This window comes from Xenopus tropicalis, chromosome 6 (assembly GCF_000004195.4).
Source record: "Xenopus tropicalis strain Nigerian chromosome 6, UCB_Xtro_10.0, whole genome shotgun sequence".
In the NCBI taxonomy this organism is placed as follows: domain Eukaryota; kingdom Metazoa; phylum Chordata; class Amphibia; order Anura; family Pipidae; genus Xenopus; species Xenopus tropicalis.
The window spans coordinates 51,919,066-51,936,595 of record NC_030682.2 but is presented as its reverse complement, the minus strand read 5'-3'; the positions used below and the strand labels follow the sequence as shown (position 1 = coordinate 51,936,595).

At 36.5% G+C, this 17,530-nt stretch overlaps 1 protein-coding gene across 2 annotated transcripts in view; it reads right to left on the bottom strand.

Annotated features, from left to right (window-relative positions):
- atp2c1 (ATPase, Ca++ transporting, type 2C, member 1) overlaps positions 1-17,530 on the bottom strand; it is a 50,495-nt gene that overhangs the window by 14,967 nt on the left and 17,998 nt on the right. For both annotated transcript variants that reach the window (XM_002937743.5, XM_018094993.1), the window contains exons 7-17: positions 17,309-17,370; positions 16,361-16,469; positions 12,850-13,005; positions 12,142-12,210; positions 11,819-11,894; positions 10,557-10,623; positions 8,653-8,777; positions 6,705-6,802; positions 5,152-5,247; positions 4,467-4,556; positions 789-893 (exon numbers count right to left, since the gene is read on the bottom strand). In XM_002937743.5, the coding sequence (XP_002937789.2) occupies positions 789-893; positions 4,467-4,556; positions 5,152-5,247; positions 6,705-6,802; positions 8,653-8,777; positions 10,557-10,623; positions 11,819-11,894; positions 12,142-12,210; positions 12,850-13,005; positions 16,361-16,469; positions 17,309-17,370 (1,053 nt within the window). The remainder of the gene's footprint in view (positions 1-788; positions 894-4,466; positions 4,557-5,151; positions 5,248-6,704; positions 6,803-8,652; positions 8,778-10,556; positions 10,624-11,818; positions 11,895-12,141; positions 12,211-12,849; positions 13,006-16,360; positions 16,470-17,308; positions 17,371-17,530) is intronic.

Genomic DNA, 17,530 nt, shown 5'->3' with positions numbered 1-17,530 from the left:
GCCCCACCGAGTAGTACTGCAGAGTAGAACTACATTAATATTCGGCCAAGAAACAACACAGATTATTTTCACTTTATCAAGTGGAGGATACAAAACATATTGGTCTTTCAGATTGATTATTTGCATTAGTTATGCATATTGTAATTTCTCATGATTCAAACATATTTCTGAATACCAACTGGCAGTGTCGGACTGGGTGCCTGGGGCCCACAGGGGCTGTCACCTCAGGAGTGTTCAAGTACAGTTTAAATGCATTCATAAAAGTTTATGGGAAGATCTGTGCTGACATAGGTTTTATGTTATGTTATCTTTCTGTACAGGCTTTGAAAAAGCATTGGGAGTTTTCCCTACTACATTGTTACTTTATATTACTTATTTTTCTATTCAGGTCCTATTCATATATTATATATATCTTTAATTCAAACCACACCCTGTCACTCAGGTAATTTGGATCCTAGCAACCGAATATCTGCTGAAACTCCACACTGGAAAGTTGCCGGACTAAAACTGAAAATATTAAAAAAAATAAAAATAAAAAATAAAGACCAAAAAATAAAGACAATTACTCTAAGTCAACTGGAAGCACATAAAATATGTAAATGCTAATGGAGTTGGAAACATTTACTAAAGGGAATATAACACCAAGAAAGAAAATGCATTAAGCTCTCAATATTTCAGATTAAAAGAATTTAAAAAAAATGTAAGAAATCTTAAGAATCTAAGACCTAAACAAAATACCTCTCTTTCCTACAAAGAAGTACATCCCATAAATAAAATGTTAATGGTACCTGCTGGGTTCTGTGCACACATTTTACAGCCATCCACTTTTGTTCTGAGCTGAAAGGATACTCTGCTCTCCGTATGTAGTCATGTCTAAGAGCTTCAAGCCCCATCTGTGAACAGTGATTGCATAAATGATTACTCTTTCAAATGTAATATACATTTATTATATTATTCTCTTCAATAGACACCATTTTAATCAAATCATTCAAAATTTTATTTTTATTCCAACTAAGATAGAATTATTCCTAAGTGGTGGCAAAACAATCCTGGTTTATTTAATGTCCGTCTTCTAGGGTAATGTCTCATGTAGAGATTAATTGCCCACAATAGATCCGTTACTGTGGGCAACAAATATATCTGAATTGACTTTCCACTGGCAACAAAGGGAATCGCTGGTGGAATGGCTTACGTGTGGCTTTGGTTTTCCAAAGTCGCACTAACTTTCCTTCTGTAGGCAACTTTGTGCGGCTTTGGAAAACCAAAGCGATGCGTAGGCCATTTGACTAGCAATTCCCTTTGGCATTTTGGAGAGATTTGTCGCCCACAGTAGCAGAGTTCTATCGTGGGTGACTAATCTCTTCATAGTACATTACCCTTAAAAGCAAAGTAGATTATATCCAGAAACAATTCTCTCACCCTTCAGATACCAGTAATCTCAACTTTCCTAAATCTCCTCTTCCCTGTTCAGTTTTTTTGATCTTGTAACATAGTCTGAAGTTTCTCAACTTCTCCAGTACTCTCTGCTTACAACCTGCTCACTGGATCCTATGCCCTTATTATAAAAAAAAATGTGTGGCCTTGCCCTTTCTCCAGTTTTTACTTATATATTTTATTAATCTCTGGCTTCTTGTACCATCTTGTACCATGAGCCACATTCAAATGGAAAAAGTGTTGGGGGATCAACACAAGCATGAAAAATGTTCCTGGGGGTGCCAATAAGAGCTATAATTGGCTACTTAATAGCCCCTATGTGGACTTGCATCCTACAGAAGACTCTGTTTGGCATTATACTCATTTTTTTATGCAACCAAAAGCTTGCCTCCTTACCACAAATTCATAAATAAGCACTTGCTTTGAGGCCACTGGGAGCAACATCCAAGTGGTTGGGGAGCAACATGTTGCTCACGAGCCACTGGTTGGGGATCACTGTTCTACACCACCCACACCCACTGCCACATCTGGTCTTAAGCTGGCCATACACATTCAGATTTTAGTCTTCTTCCAACAAACGTTTGGATATCGATCGTACATTTAAATACAACAATCTAGAACTAACATTGAGATTGAAATTGTAGGACAAAGTCCTAAATATAACAAATAGGAGGATTTTCTGAACACAAAATATTTGTCAGACACCAACTGTTCGATAATGAATTCCTGGGAACACCATTGTAGGTCCCCCAAGGATATTGTCAGATACACAATACATGCAACAGGATCAAATTTTCTAACCTGGCTGACCGACTAAACGATTGATCGCCTTGGTACGAAAAATAACTAGGACAATAATTCAAAGCCCACACACTGGCTGGCTTACACATGCTCAGCTTTAAACCTATTTCCCTGCTCCTTACTTCTGGAATTCCATCTCTGAATTCCTCTGTAAAGAACAATCTCTCAGTCTCTTTAAGGAGAAAAAAAAAAACCCTACCTTCTTGAGCGCTAGCGAATTATTGAATTATTAAGCAATTTTCATTTCATCATCTATTTTGTGTGCCAATGATCCTGTATTTCATTACAAAATACTGAATACCGTATATACTCGAGTATAAGCCGATCCGAATATAAGCCGAGGTACCTAATTTTACCTAAGAATACTGGAAAAACTTATTGACTCGAGTATAAGCCTAGGGTGGGACATGCAGCAGCTACTGCTAAGTTTTAATAATCAAAATAAATACCTAGAAAAATACATTAATTGAGGCATCAGTGGGGTATATGTTTTTCAATATTTATTTCAAAGAAAAACAGTACACTAGCTCTGTAAGCGGAGAAGAGGGTCAACAAAAACAATATGAGTACTACCCCACGCTCATTGCACATTGGCAAACTGGCAGCAGACGCGGTCCTGGAGGGATGTAAGGGGAAATAAGTATTGCTAGTGGGAGCCTAGGCCATGGCACTGGAGGGTCTGGTTGCAGGTGGCCTAATTTGCACACAAAGGAGAGAGGGTGGTAGTCTAGAGGGACCCATGGCACCCGACTCGAGTATAAGCCGAGGGTGACTTTTTCAGCACATTTTGGGTGCTGAAAAACTAGGCTTATACTCGAGTATATACAGTATCTCCTGAATATTCAGTATCACATTACTTTGCCCATCTTCCCATACTGTAATGTTTTGCCATTATGAATCTCTTAGCACAAAGGGTTGCAAAATGCTCTGCTGTTTAACACTGCATGTAAAATCATTTAGAAAATACTTTGTATACAGAATAAAATGAGTCAGAACCTTGGATAGCTTAAAATATCTATTTGCCGCAAAAAGCACAGTCATGACCTATGTATGGTATATCTAGTTCTGGCCACAGGCCAACCATGGACATGACTAAAGGATGACCAGCCATGGACTAAAGCCAAGGACCTACATAAACACTGCTGGGCAGGGAACAGTACTGGTCAAATGCCCCTGTGTGTCTGTCACTGCAGCTTATACTGCTGCATGAAAACCTATCTATTGGATGAGCAAAAAGTGGCGACAGATGGACCATGGCATCAAAACGTAAAAAAGTGTTTCGATGCCAGGATCTGCTAGTCACTGCTCTATGTGCATTCAATAGGGCAACTGCATGTGGGTAAACAATGGCACTGACTTATTTAATTCCCATGGGGATGCACCTTCAGTCAAACTGACCCCACTTCTGCTTTATAGAAAAATTAGAAAATTATTAACAGTTTCTTAGCCTTTTGAGCTTAGAAATACATTCTGAAGCACACATTTTTCAATAGACCAGATGGGTTTTAAACATCTAAGTAAAATTAGCATGTGTATAATGTTGCCACATTTTTTGGACAAAAATGCTGCCCTTCATATAGTTGTACATTGTTTTCCCTATTAGAAACATTGGTATTAAGTATCATTTATACCACCCAGGCCAGGTGACAACTCTAGGGGGCTGATTTACTAACCCACGAATCCGACCCGAATTGGAAAAGTTCCGACTTGAAAACGAACATTTTGCGACTTTTTCGTATGTTTTGTGATTTTTTCGGATTCTGTACGAATTTTTCGTTACCAATACGATTTTTGCGTAAAAACGCGAGTTTTTCGTATCCATTACGAAAGTTGCGTAAAAAGTTGCGCATTTTTCGTAGCGTTAAAACTTACGCGAAAAGTTGCGCATTTTTCGTTAAAACTTAACGCTACGAAAAATGCGCAACTTTTCGCGTAAGTTTTAACGCTACGCAAAATGCGCAACTTTTTACGCAACTTTCGTAATGGATAGGAAAACTCGCGTTTTTACGCAAAAATCGTATTGGATCCGAAAAATTCGTAAAGAATCCAAAAAAATCGCAAAACATACGAAAAAATCGCAAAGTACCGATCATTACGAAAAAAACGCAATCGGACTCCATTCGACCCGTTCGTGGGTAAGTAAATCAGCCCCTAGGTGTGCATGAACAAAAAAACAGCAAAGGCAGCAGAAGTCAGTCTGAGTAGATAAAGAAGATAAACATATCACTTACTTTCATAGACAGAGCAATTAGTGCACCCTCAGTAGGCTTCCCCATTAATGTATTGTTCCTTATTTCAGCATCATTACACACACATCCTGCCTGAGAAAAAAAGTTAGAGAGAGACAGTTCACTAAATGCTGTTTAATAACTGTATTTTTTGACATGGCAGTGGCAGGCTGAATTAATAAATGCATGTGCTATTGCCACACAATCCGCCCTCCGCTCAATACTCTATCTGAAGTGACAGCCACTGCGTAGGCCTGGGTGCTAACACACAGAAAAGATGCATTTTCATGACAAAATCCACTCTGTGTGATGTGACCTAAGTGGCTTTTGGTTTGTTTATTACTTAAAATGGCTATTTCTATTTAGGAGTACTAAAAAGGCACATACTACTTAAAAGTAAAATTTTATGAAGTAGGGTTATGCATATGAGCTGTTTTATGAAATATATTTTTATAGAGACCTACACTGTTCAGGGGTATAGTTTTTTTTTTATAAAAGAAGATATTTAAGCCAGTTTGTAAATAAGATATAGTATATAACAATGACAGAATGGCATAATGGCATGCAGTTGGCCACATCACAGGTCTGGGGCTAACAAAATTACATGCAGGACCATATTTAGCAGAGCTACTGTAAATATCATCAGGATGTTGTGCAAAATGAGGCCAGTGAAAAGATTAAGAATTACCTCTATGACTTTGCTTATTGAAGGATTACAAAACCCGTGAATGATTTCCCCATCATGTATAACTTCCCCAAAGCGATTGTATCCAACACCAGTTACCTGAAAAACACACAATACCAGATTAATTACTCCCTTAAAAGGGGAAAGAAAGCTACTGATGCATTTAATTGGCAAACGATTAGCAACAATAATGTAAACTAGAACGCTACATTACATTCTAGCCCTAGAAGCTCTCTTGTTTGTTAAAGATAGCAGCTGCCATTTTAGCTTGGTCTGATATCACCTCCCTGCCTGCACACTGCTCCCTGGAACAGCCCTCTGCTCAGATTACAGTAGGGAGGGGGGTGGAGCTAACTGAGCAGTCTCGTGACATACCCTGAAGAATTTTGCGGAGAGAAAGAAGTCTGACACAGAAGATCAAGTATACAGAATAAATGTTGTCTTTTCACAGAGGACTCTGACCAGCAGTTCTTTAAGTCTTTATGGCTGAATTTACATAGACCTTTCTGATATACTTAGTTTTTACCTTTACATTTCCTTTAATGTGTTTAAGAACTTACGGAATAAGAAAAAGAATTATAGTGCAATTGTGACAATATTTGTAATCAAAAGCATATGGTAGGCACGATAAACTATAAATGTTATCTTCTGAAGTCTGTTTGCTTTGTTTTATTTTACTAGTGTTTGTTTTTTCTACATGGTGTGGCATAAAAATAATCTCCAAGAAAAATGAGCAGTAATACAAGCACAAACTGCCTATAGTTGGTGCAGGCAAAAGAATGTAAACGCCTTAATTAAAAATTGGCTTACTTTACTACTTTGTCTTGCTTCCGCTACCCTACTGAAGTCAGACATTGAAGTATAAATATAGTTCTGATGATGTGGCCAAAAAACTACAAAAATGGGTGTTGGTTTTACAACCTATCCCATGTAAACTTAAAGCTTGTAACATAAGTGCAGTGGTGAAAAGATATTTTCTCAAGATAATGTAACCAGACAAGAATCAGGGGTAAATCATTTGAATGCCTATATTGGGTTTCACCTTGATGTCGTTATGGCCTCTGAGTGCGTTAAGTTCTCTAAGTAATGTTATTACCATAAACCTGTAAAAACCTGCTTTTGAATTGCAGTTAAATAGAAAAGTTTTCACACATATTTGGTTCCACTAAGAAAATTACAATTTGCATTTTTAATAATGTTGCAAAACAGTCACATATGAGCAGTATGTAATTTTGTTACAGCTCTCACATAGACAAATAATAATGCATCGCTTATGAAGTATTAGTCAAACAAGATAGACATCAAAATACACATACAGGTTTGGGATCTATTATCCAGAATGCTCCTTCCCATAATTTAGATCCCCATACCTTAAGTCTACTTATTGCAGAGAAAAAGGAAGTATGTTTTGGAATTTTGAACAATTTTTAAAAATGGAGTCTATGGTAGGTGATCTTTCCACAATTTGGAGCTTTCTGGATAACAGGTTTCCAGATAATGGATCCTACACCCGCACTTCTAAAATGAAATTTTACTCTATTAAATGTACAAATTACCTCTGCATGAAGCCCATCTGAAGTAAAAATATGTGTCACAGTCATCTCGTTTTTTGTCAAAGTCCCAGTTTTATCTGAACATATAACATTACAGCAACCTGCAAGGCAAAAAAAAAAAGTTATCATTCAAGACAAGTAACACATTCATAAAAATATATAGGCTGTCTGTTATTTCAAACACTTTTATTCAAAATTTGCAAGCCTGTATTGCTAGTCAAAATTTTTTTTTTCTAAAGCATCATCATCACCTAGCCCAGAGGTACATTATGAAAAATAGCACTTCCTGTTCCTGTTTGAAATAATTGGCATTGCAGATGATGGGAGCAAGCAATAGATGACCTCTAGCCTCATGTGCATTAGTTACCAAACAACCACCTATAGCTATATGTGACCTACTTGTTGTCTGCAATAAATAAATACATAAATAAATAGAGTATTAAAGTGATACTGACACTAAAAAACTACTCTTCAAAATATTAATGTACATTAAAAGTTGCCTATAGGTCATGTTGATCATTTTTTTGCCAAAAGGTTTGCTTTTCTATGCAATTGTTACTTGAATTACGTAAACCTGACTGTCCCTTCTCAACCAGTCAGGTATAGCTTCTAATGTTAACGGACAACTGCTGCACAAATATGGCAGCCCTCTCATAGTGGAACATGGGGATCAGACAGGTAATGTCATCAGGCAAATACTTTTAAAGGCAAAATAATAAGTAACGTGCAATTATGTTATGATAAACATAAAAAAGGTTCCATTTCTGGTGTCAGTATCTCTTTAAGGTGAGCATCATTACAAAGGAAGTACCAGAAGACATTTATGAGGGAGTGTCTCTCCTAACAATGAAACCATCTGGTTCAGGTAATATATAAGAGCAATGTAATAGACGCTAATGGTCCCTTAAATGACTAATTGCTTGAGTTCTCACAAAGTATAGCCAGCACAGCTTTAAAAGAATTAAATTGGGAATAAACCCATTTTGCGCTATGATCCACTAATCCCGAATGTGTTTCCTTCTCTATTTGTGTATCACAGAAGGAACTGGGTAATAATAGATTTCCCCCAGATGTAAGCAATGCAGTTGATAAGACTGGCAGCTAAATGGAGTAATAAAGGGGCTCTAATAGACACAAAATTGGCTTAATGTGTTATAAAAGCTATTACATCTCCACAGGTTTGCATGAAATGATCTGCTTGTTCCTTAGCATGCCACTGAGACTCTCTTGGGAGCCTGAGGAAATGCCTTGCCCTTGATAAAGCGCCAAATGATTTTTTTAAAGTCACTAAAAGCTTAGCAAGAAGCAATTGCCAAGAAATAAGTGTTCTTTATTGTAAGTGTTCAAATGAACACGGTGAACAGATTTTAAGTACTTTATGCATGTGTAAGCAATACAGTTTATGTAATGTCTTAGACGCTCGAGATGCAAAAATAATTGATTTTCCATTTCCTTGGTCAAATATGCCTAAGCTCTAAACCTTAACAAATGCTATAATGCATCAGATGTAAATGGCACACTGTTTAACGCTTTATTTAAAGCTTTATTGGTTGTATATGTATTAGATAAACACCACAAAGCTCTAGCATAGTTGAAACAGAAAACTATGGGTGGCCTTCCCCTTTAAAATAAAATCACCCGTGTAACTGTTTTACAAGGTAAGAAATACTGAAAAGGGAAGCTTGAGTGCAAAAGGTCTGAAAAGTTCTGCAGAGAGGAATGCTTTTAAAAATGTACAGCAGTTATGCTTAAAAAGCAAAAATTAAGGACAACATGCATCATTTAACTCATTAGGTATAAATCAGTTTAAATACCAGCACAAGTGCCCAAACTGAGCTGCCTTTCATACAAACTGGGGTACTATGTAAAAGTTATCAAGAATGTATTTATTTAATAAACAATCATTCATTTTGTAAGAGAGCTAACCCCAAATATAATTCAGGCTTCTTACCAAGTGTCTCAACAATGGGTAATTTCTTCACAATGGCTCGTTTTTTCACCATTCTCATAACACCAAGGGCCAATGTTACTGTTACCACAATAGGAAGTCCTTCAGGTATAGCAGCCACTGCCAAACTGGAAAGAACAGAAGTCCATTTAAGATATTGGTTAACCTTAAACCTTATTCTTTACTAAGAATCCAAAAAGCAAATTGATAATTCATATTAAAAGCAGAAGAGCATTACCAAGGAACTATATATCTGTGAGAAAAAAAACTATATTATTAAATACAGTGGTGCAAAAATATAACCTAAAGGAATACTGTCACAGGAAAACATGTTTTTTTTCCAAACACATCAGTTTCTCCAGCAGAATCCTGCATTTAAATCAGATTTTCTTATATTTAATTTCTACATTTCACATGGGGTTAGCCATATTCTTAATTTCCCAGGATGCCAAAGCCATGTGACCTGTGCTCTGATAAACTTCAGTCACACTTTACTGCTGCACTTGCAAAGTTGGAGTGGTATCACCCCCTCCCTTCCCCCTAGCAGCCGATCAGAACAATGAAGGTAGTAAGATTGCATCTCCCTGACACATGCATTGGTAATTTTGGTATATATCAGCATAGTATCCGCATGAGTCAGGCTCATGACATGTGTGGCGCTGGCTTCTTCTGAAAGCTCAGAATCAGGCACAATGCACTGAGATGGCTGCCTACACACCAACATTGCAACTAAAAAAATGTACATTTGTTGGTTTAATAATACAATTTTAAATGTGAATATTTTGCTATGTGAACAGTGTAATTTAGAAATAAAAAGTACATCATAATAATCATAACAGAATCCACTTAAAACTGGGACTTCCAGTCAATCCCCAATATTGTTGATGTAATTTTGTAAAGGTTGCATCAGTCAGTTGTGGATGTAAAAATGTATCATGGTGTCTGCTGCCTTAAGCAAACAGAAAACTTCTAGGGTTGTTTACTAAGGTATGGTAATGCTTTCTGCAGAATACATTTTATGTTCTCTAGGTGGCACTAATGTGACGAGAATCTAATTGGCAGTAAAATGCCAAAATGACTTTCCTTCTCTTTTAAAGAATAATTAAGCCCCTCCTTTTTTACATGAGCTGATTCAGTGTACAAACACTATCTAACTTCCATTGTGTTTATGCACCTTTTCTACATAAGCCCAATTGAATAAACTTAAAAAGGGGGTATATTTTCCATTTAATGATAGACATCCTCTGTAAAGTGCTGCATAAATTCTTATATAAGAAAAGGATATAAGTAAAGGAAGACAATAAAATCGCTTTCTGAGACACTGTGTCCTCTAAAAATGTTTGAATTATTATATTCCATTTCTCTGCTTATTAGTCCTTGCCCTATTGATGTTTTCAGTCTAAGGTGTCAGCACACACAAAAACACAATTGAATTTGAAGTTATTGCAACACAATTACAATGGAAGGTTTACTTGTGAGTAGCTACAAAACAAAGCTTGTTTATGGACAAAATAAAGGCACAAACATGAGTTTTATTTATATTATTTATTTATAATGAAAGAAAATGTAACACTAAGCACCTTTCCAATGCACATTCATTTTAAATGTATTTGCAGCTGAAAGTAGTGTTTATTTCTCTCTTTCTGTTGTCTGGGTTTGCTAAGGCAATTCTACTTCAGCTCTTCTAATCTGCTTTAATCAACTGGTTTGCAAAATTACTTTAGGAATCCTAGTCAGGGTTGCAAAAAAATAAAATGCATGTAGAATGAAAAATTCTTTTGATGTAAGACTTTTCACTACTTCCCATAAAACACAGAGAGAATTCAATTCTTGTTCAACATTTTATAAATAGGGCCTGGCATGATTTTCACTGTTAACAGCGATATCGTTTATTTAAAAATACTCACCTTACACCAATTGTAAACATATCAAGAATGTGCTTCCCTTGCAGCCAGCCAACCAGCATGATTACACCTAACGCAAAAAAGCCAATTGTAATACCAAAACTTTAAATTTAAAAATAAAAAATATATATTTTGTTATAAATACTGCAGACCTAAGTTATGGTTGATAACAAATCAGCCTCTTAGCTTTAAAGCAACAGAAACACCACAAAATGAAAGGATTCTAAAGTAATTCAAATATAATGTAATGTTGCCCTGCATTGGTAAACATGTGTTTTCTTCAGAAACACTGCTATAGTTTATATAAACAAGCTGCTGTGTAGCAATGGAGGCAACGGAAATAGAGCTAAATGACACAGGTTAATTAGTAGATAACAGATAAGCTCTTTAGAACATCATTATATTCTATATAGCTCATGTGCAGTCTTCTACATAACCTGTGACTTTATTCATTTGAATGGATGCCCCCATGGCTACACAGGAGTTTACTGATATAAACTATAGTAGTGTTTCTGCAGCAGTACATTATTTTTAATTACTTGAAAGCAATTTTATTTTTTGGTGTAACTATTCCTTTAATAAAAAAAAGATCTCAATAAAGAACAAAACACTGATTGTGCAAAAATAAGTTTTGTACTGCATATATTTATGTATTTCTTAAAGGGGATACATCCCATTAAGCAAAGGGATTCTGATAGAATTCCTAAACACAAACAACTTTCCAATATACCTGCTTTATATATTCTTACTGTTGTTGAAATTATGAATCCAGTTTTCTCTGCTGCCACAGGCAGCCTCAGTCAGACCCTTGCTTCATTTCTGCTGTAATCTGATCCCACTCCTTCTGCAGTCATCTGTGTGCAGCAGGAGCAAATCAGAGGAAAGTATGCTTGTTTGCTGCCTGTATATTCTCTGTTCCCACTGGATATGGCTGCACCGAGAGACAAGGACAGCCAGCGACTACCTAGATTTCTTGTACAGCTGAAAATGGCTGGCTGAATCTATCAGAATCCCGTAGCTTAATGGGATGACTACATATCTATTACTACATCCCCTTTAAGTATATATACGCTCTATAAGCTATCTTTGCTATATTTCCTGTGTATATGACTATGATTTTAGTATTTTTGTATTAATGTTTCCAAAACATCCAGGGCATGTAAAGTGGTCAAAATGTTTTGTAAACTTAGAGCAAACAGTATCCATTTTGTGAATAGTGAGTGACAACAAAGTTGAACTGCAGAGCACAGAGCCGGGAATATTACCTATAATGCCAAAGGAATATAAGGAGAGCTGTTTCCCTAAAATGTCCATGCTTTTCTGTAGGGGTGTCTTTGGCGCCTGGAAGAAAGCAGATTAATAAATTTTGCACAAACTACTAGCAAATAAAACAATATGTATTTGAAACTAAATACTGCATCAAGACACTGTAGTACATGCAGTATTTATCCACTATGGGGATTACAAAACAATTGTATTTATGTAAGGAAAGAAAAATATTCATGCATCTATATGTAGAGGACGGGCAGAGCGCCATGCTATATACAGCATTATGGATAAGCATATCAACTGCAGGATCATTCTTTACCTCTTCAGCTTGCATCATTTTAAACACTTCCCCAAATTCTGAATTTTCTCCTGTTCCAATGACAATACCCTGTAAAACCAAAACACAGAACTAAAATCAATAATTTGTCATTACCCATTATTAGAAATAGACAATAACTATTAGGCATCTTACAGCACTGAACTAAAAAGAGTAATTCTCCTAAAGAATTACAATAGAAATGCTACTGGTCTTCTGTACCAGCCCAAGAGCCTTTTAGTGTTGAAGAATTGGGCCTCCAAAATAGACCTTAGTAGTACTATTCTGCTGGTTAATGGCACATGGTGTGAACTACTATCAGGCACCTAACATTAAGGTCCAACTTACAATATACAATAATAACAAATTTGTAGACCTAATAATTATAAATTATTTCATTCAAATTACTTAAAATCCACTATAATTAATCATCGGCTTCTATGTAGTTTTTTCATTACCCCTTAGCTTAGCTGGTATACAGAAGCCCAGAGCATATTCAGCGTGTGCCATCCCTCTAGCTTTTAAAACGTTAAAGAGCTACTGAACCTCTGGGGGATTCCCTTCACAGACTATTAACACCTTTGAGCTGGTTTACCAGCATAGGAAATAACATCTCTAAATATGCTATAGCATGCTTACAACAGCGAGCAGGTAACAAAGCCTGCACTTACTGTGTATGAGCAAAATATGTCAAATGTGAAAACAAAGTACCTTAGCTTTTCCACATCTGACTAGTGTTCCCATGAAGGCAATGTTGCTTCTTGAGGTAAGATCTCCATTTGATGCACATGGCTGGGGTGCTGTAGATTTGGCACATGGAGCAGTCTCACCAGTTAAACTAGATTCATCCACAGAAAGATCCATTGCCTTGCAAAGAGAAACAAAATTTCACATTTTTTAACAAATAAGGTCAGCAGCCATCATTACAGTTTCCACCATACGGAAACATTTAATATATTAAATGATAAAAGTGGAGATGTGAATTCTACTTTGGGTACTAGCATAGTTTAGCCAGTGCAACACAGGATGGATTCTCAGCCTGAGCATAAACACACATACAAGAGCAGTTTCAAGCCAAATTTCGCTCTGTGCAACTGCACCCGGGCTAACGCAAATGGATCTGCGTACAGGCACATCAATAAACTTTTTTGAGCATAGGGTGGATTCTCGGCCTACAGATAAATTCTGCCCCGTGTGGCATTGGCCTTAGTGGCTGAGAGATTTTGTGGCAGAGTTGACACATATTCAGTGCAGGGGTACCACTCCAAGTTTTGTAGCAGGATCACTAAGACAGAGTATTTAATCTCTCCAGGAGAGGTATGCCTTTTTCCAATTTGTTGCTAGGAGGGACCTGGGTGCTGTTGCTAAGTTGTGGTGACTTTGGACCTGTACAGCATGCATTGACAGCTCAGATTTTTAAATGAGTTTAAAACATGTTTCATTTAAAAAAAATGTGTCTTCCTGTTTAAAAGGAGAAGGAAAGGCATTTTTGGCATTTTACTGCCAATAAATTTGCCACAATAGTGCCACCTAGAGCACTATATTTATTCTGTAGAAAGCTTAACCATACCTGAGTAAAGTACCCTAGAAGCTCCCTCAGTTTGTTAAAGATAGCGGCCATTTTATGTTGATCTGAGTAACTTCCCTGCTGCAGCTCTGGCTGCAGGTAGCTCAGATTACAGTAAAGAAGAGAGAGAAGAAAGGGGGAGAGAGAAGAGAGGGGAGGGGAAGAGAGAAGCAAAATACACAGACTTGTGCTGTGCGCTAAGGATTTTTCTGTGAGAAGAAAGTCTGATACATAAAGTGCAGCTTATGGCTTTATTTACACAGACCTTTCTGTTAATGCTTATTTAGTTTTTATCTTTCTGTCTCCTTTAATTTTACTATCAAGCTTTTTATGTCTGGTGGCAGGTCTCCCTAAAAAGATTACACTGGGGTTTTTTGTATCTGCTTGTTTTTCCTTTTGAAGAAACTGTTCTTTGTTTAGCAGTTACAATTGCAGCAAGCACACACATACGGAACAAAGCACAGCATAGAATCTGTTTCATCCTGGCTGTTTCTTGGAATGGAAACTTGAACAAACAAGAAAATAAAACAGCTGCAGTATCAGCAAAGAAAATATATGTCTATACAAAATAATAGCATTCAGGGGTCAGTATCAAAATCATAGAAATACAGTGGTTCTCAAAAGTTTAAAATTTTCTATAATTTTATATGAATATGACCTAAAACATCATCTGATTTTCAGACAAATCCTAAAAGTAGATGAAGAAAACCTAGTTAAACAAGTGAAACAGATAACATATCTGTGTGAAGGAGTAAGTGAATCCCTAGGACTATCATATAATTTTAAGGTAAAATGATAGGCCGGTGTTTTCAGTCAATGACATGACAATCAGATGGGAGTTACAGACCCTGTTTAATTTAAAGAATGGGGTCCAGCAAAGCCTGATCACACATACAGTGCACTTGTGTATTTGTACCATGGCCCAAACAAAGAAGTGTCGGAGTACCTCAGAAAAAGAGTTGCTGGTGCCCATAAAGCTGGAAAGAGGTTACAAAACTATCCCTAAAGAGTTTGTACTCCACCAATCAACAGTAAGACAGATTGTGTAAGAATAGAGGAAATGCAAGACTGTTGTTACCCTACCCAGAGATGGTCGACCATCAAAGATAACTCTAACTGCAAGGTGTCTAATAGTCTAAGAGATTACAAAGGAACCCAGTGTAAATCCTAAGCAACTGAAGGCCTGTCTCACATTGGTGAATGTTGATGTTCATGAGTGGCATCAGGAGAACACTGAACAGTAATGCTGTGTATGGCAGGGTAGCAAGTAGAAAGCCACTGCTCTCCCACAAAAATATTGCTGACCGTCTTCTACAGTCTGTTAAAGATGATGTGGACAAACCAGAAGGATACTGGAAGAATATTTTGTGGACGGATGAAGCTGAAATAGAACGTTTTGGCTTAACTGAAGAGTGTTACATTTGGAGAATGAAAAACACTGCATTCCAGCATATGAACCTTATCCCATGTGTGAAACATGGTGGAAGGGTTTTGGTTGCATCTGGGCCTGGATGGCTTGCCATCATTGATAGAATTTTCTGGTATAGTAATGGTATCATTAATTATTCCAAGAAAAATGTCAAGACATCTGTCCCTGAACTGAATTTCAAGAGACAATGGGTCATGCAGCAAGACAATGATCATAAACACACAAGTAATTCTACTAAAGAATGATTAAAAAAAGAATAAAGTGAATATTCTGGTATGGTCAAGTCAAAGTCCTGACCTTAATCCAATTGAAATACCTAGTGAGCGGATCATGTGAGTAAAGCAATCATCACCCAAGAGCTGAAGCTGTTCTGCATGAAGGAAAGGACTAAAATTTTGAATATATATAAGTATTATTCTGGCTGGTATTCAAAGATACCTAAATCTAGACCAGTTAAATACCAGCAGGGTGGCAACCCTATCCATTAATATGTATTATTTTTATAACTAAAGAGAAAGAACTGGTGGAGAGTAGTTTAGATAAAACCTATAAAAGGATGAGTTAACACACCATAGTTGATATCAAACACTTGATATATGAATAAAACAATTACTATGTTTGAGCTTGTGACAAATCAGCTAGTTAATTTTTATTCACTAAAAAAAGGAAAATGGTTTTGTTAAAGGAGTCCTTAAGTGATTTTTACATCATAGGGCCTTTGAAGCAGCCCCCATCCCTAACAATGCTAAATCTATTTAAGATGGTCTTTAGCAGTGCAAATGGTGAGCTTGAGGAGATGGGTTTCAAGGGCCCTATGAACAACATAGCTCTCCTTTAATAGCTTTACTGTTAAAAAAAACCAGCATGAGGATACAGTCAAATGTTTGTCAGAGTTTGTATGTGAGAATAGATTTGGGCATAAAAAAAGCAAAACACAAAAATATATGTTTCATGACAACCACAACAGGAACTGGATTCTAAGATAAAAAGAAAGAGCCTTGTACTACGTCCTATAAATAGTTAGAAATGTAATTAAAAAGGTAATTTGTTCCACAATGCTCTAATAAATTAAAGCCTGCAAATAAAGACCTTGCTCACATTTAGGGCTTTAAGGAGCAATCAGCATAGAGATAGTTATCATAGAATATTTTGGGTATTAGTGTAACTTAACTTTGTGCAATAAAAACAAATTTTTAATAGACACACTAAAGACTGCAAACACCTACCTCAAACAGGCGCAAGTCTGCAGGAACTCTGTCACCCACCGTCAGACAAACAGTGTCCCCAGGGACCAAGTCTCTAGCTAGCGTGTGCTCCATTCGTCCTTCTCGAATACTACAGTGAAAAAAAGAAACCACAAACACCTTCAAATAATTTTTCACTTAGTCTACATAATTGTTTAACCAAACCATGCTACCACAAACAAATATTTAAATAATTATTGGCAAATTAGAGAAGGCACAATTTCAATTACTGCACCAACTTACAGCCAACAAATTTAACATTTGCAATGCTAAAAAAATGTATTTAAAATTTTTAATATTAATTATATATCATTCAATTTTAAAATGCCTCCTGAGAACAAAATGATTATATGATTTATAGTTTTGGCAGCTATCTCGTTGCTAGGGTTCAAATTACCTTAGCAACTAGGGGGTGATGTGAATGAGAGACTGGTATATGAATAGGACCAGAATAGAAAAAGAAGCTGTAAAAAGGAACAATAACAATAAAACTGTATCACAGAACAGTAGTTTTTTGGTTGCTGGGGTCAGTGACTAGGTCCTGTTAGGCTGGGGCAATGTAAAGATTTACCCTCCAGCCTGTCAGGACCTTGCCTAAACCCTAAGCTACTGCTGTTTTATGAATAAAAGCTGCAGTGAAATTCCAGAGCAGCACCATTCTTACCTTTTGCTAGTAACTGATCGAGGATGAGCTACCTAAACAGAAACTGATCTAAATAGCAAGATGATGTTCTACTAAATATAGTGCTGTCTGGGCTTCATTGCTGTCTGCCACAAATGCCATTGATTACCTGACTCACTTGTTCCTATTCTGCTTCTTTTTCCTACCTTTTTACCTTACTTAAGATTGTTATTGTTTATTAAATGATGAAATCAAAAATAAAAATGAAAAAATAATAAAAACATATGATAACATAAAAACAAGCATACCAATGGCATTCTGGTGGTACCAGCTTGCTGAGCTCTTCCAGAGATTTTTCAGAGCGATATTCCTGAAATTGCAAACATACAATGTAAAGGATTCAATAGTGTATAATGTAGTGGACCCTAAAAACAACTATTAAAAGCTTCCAACACATATTCTGTACAATGGCTTTCATAATGGGCCAGTTCAATTAGAGACTAATGTTTTGTGGGATCTCTCAGTAGGCA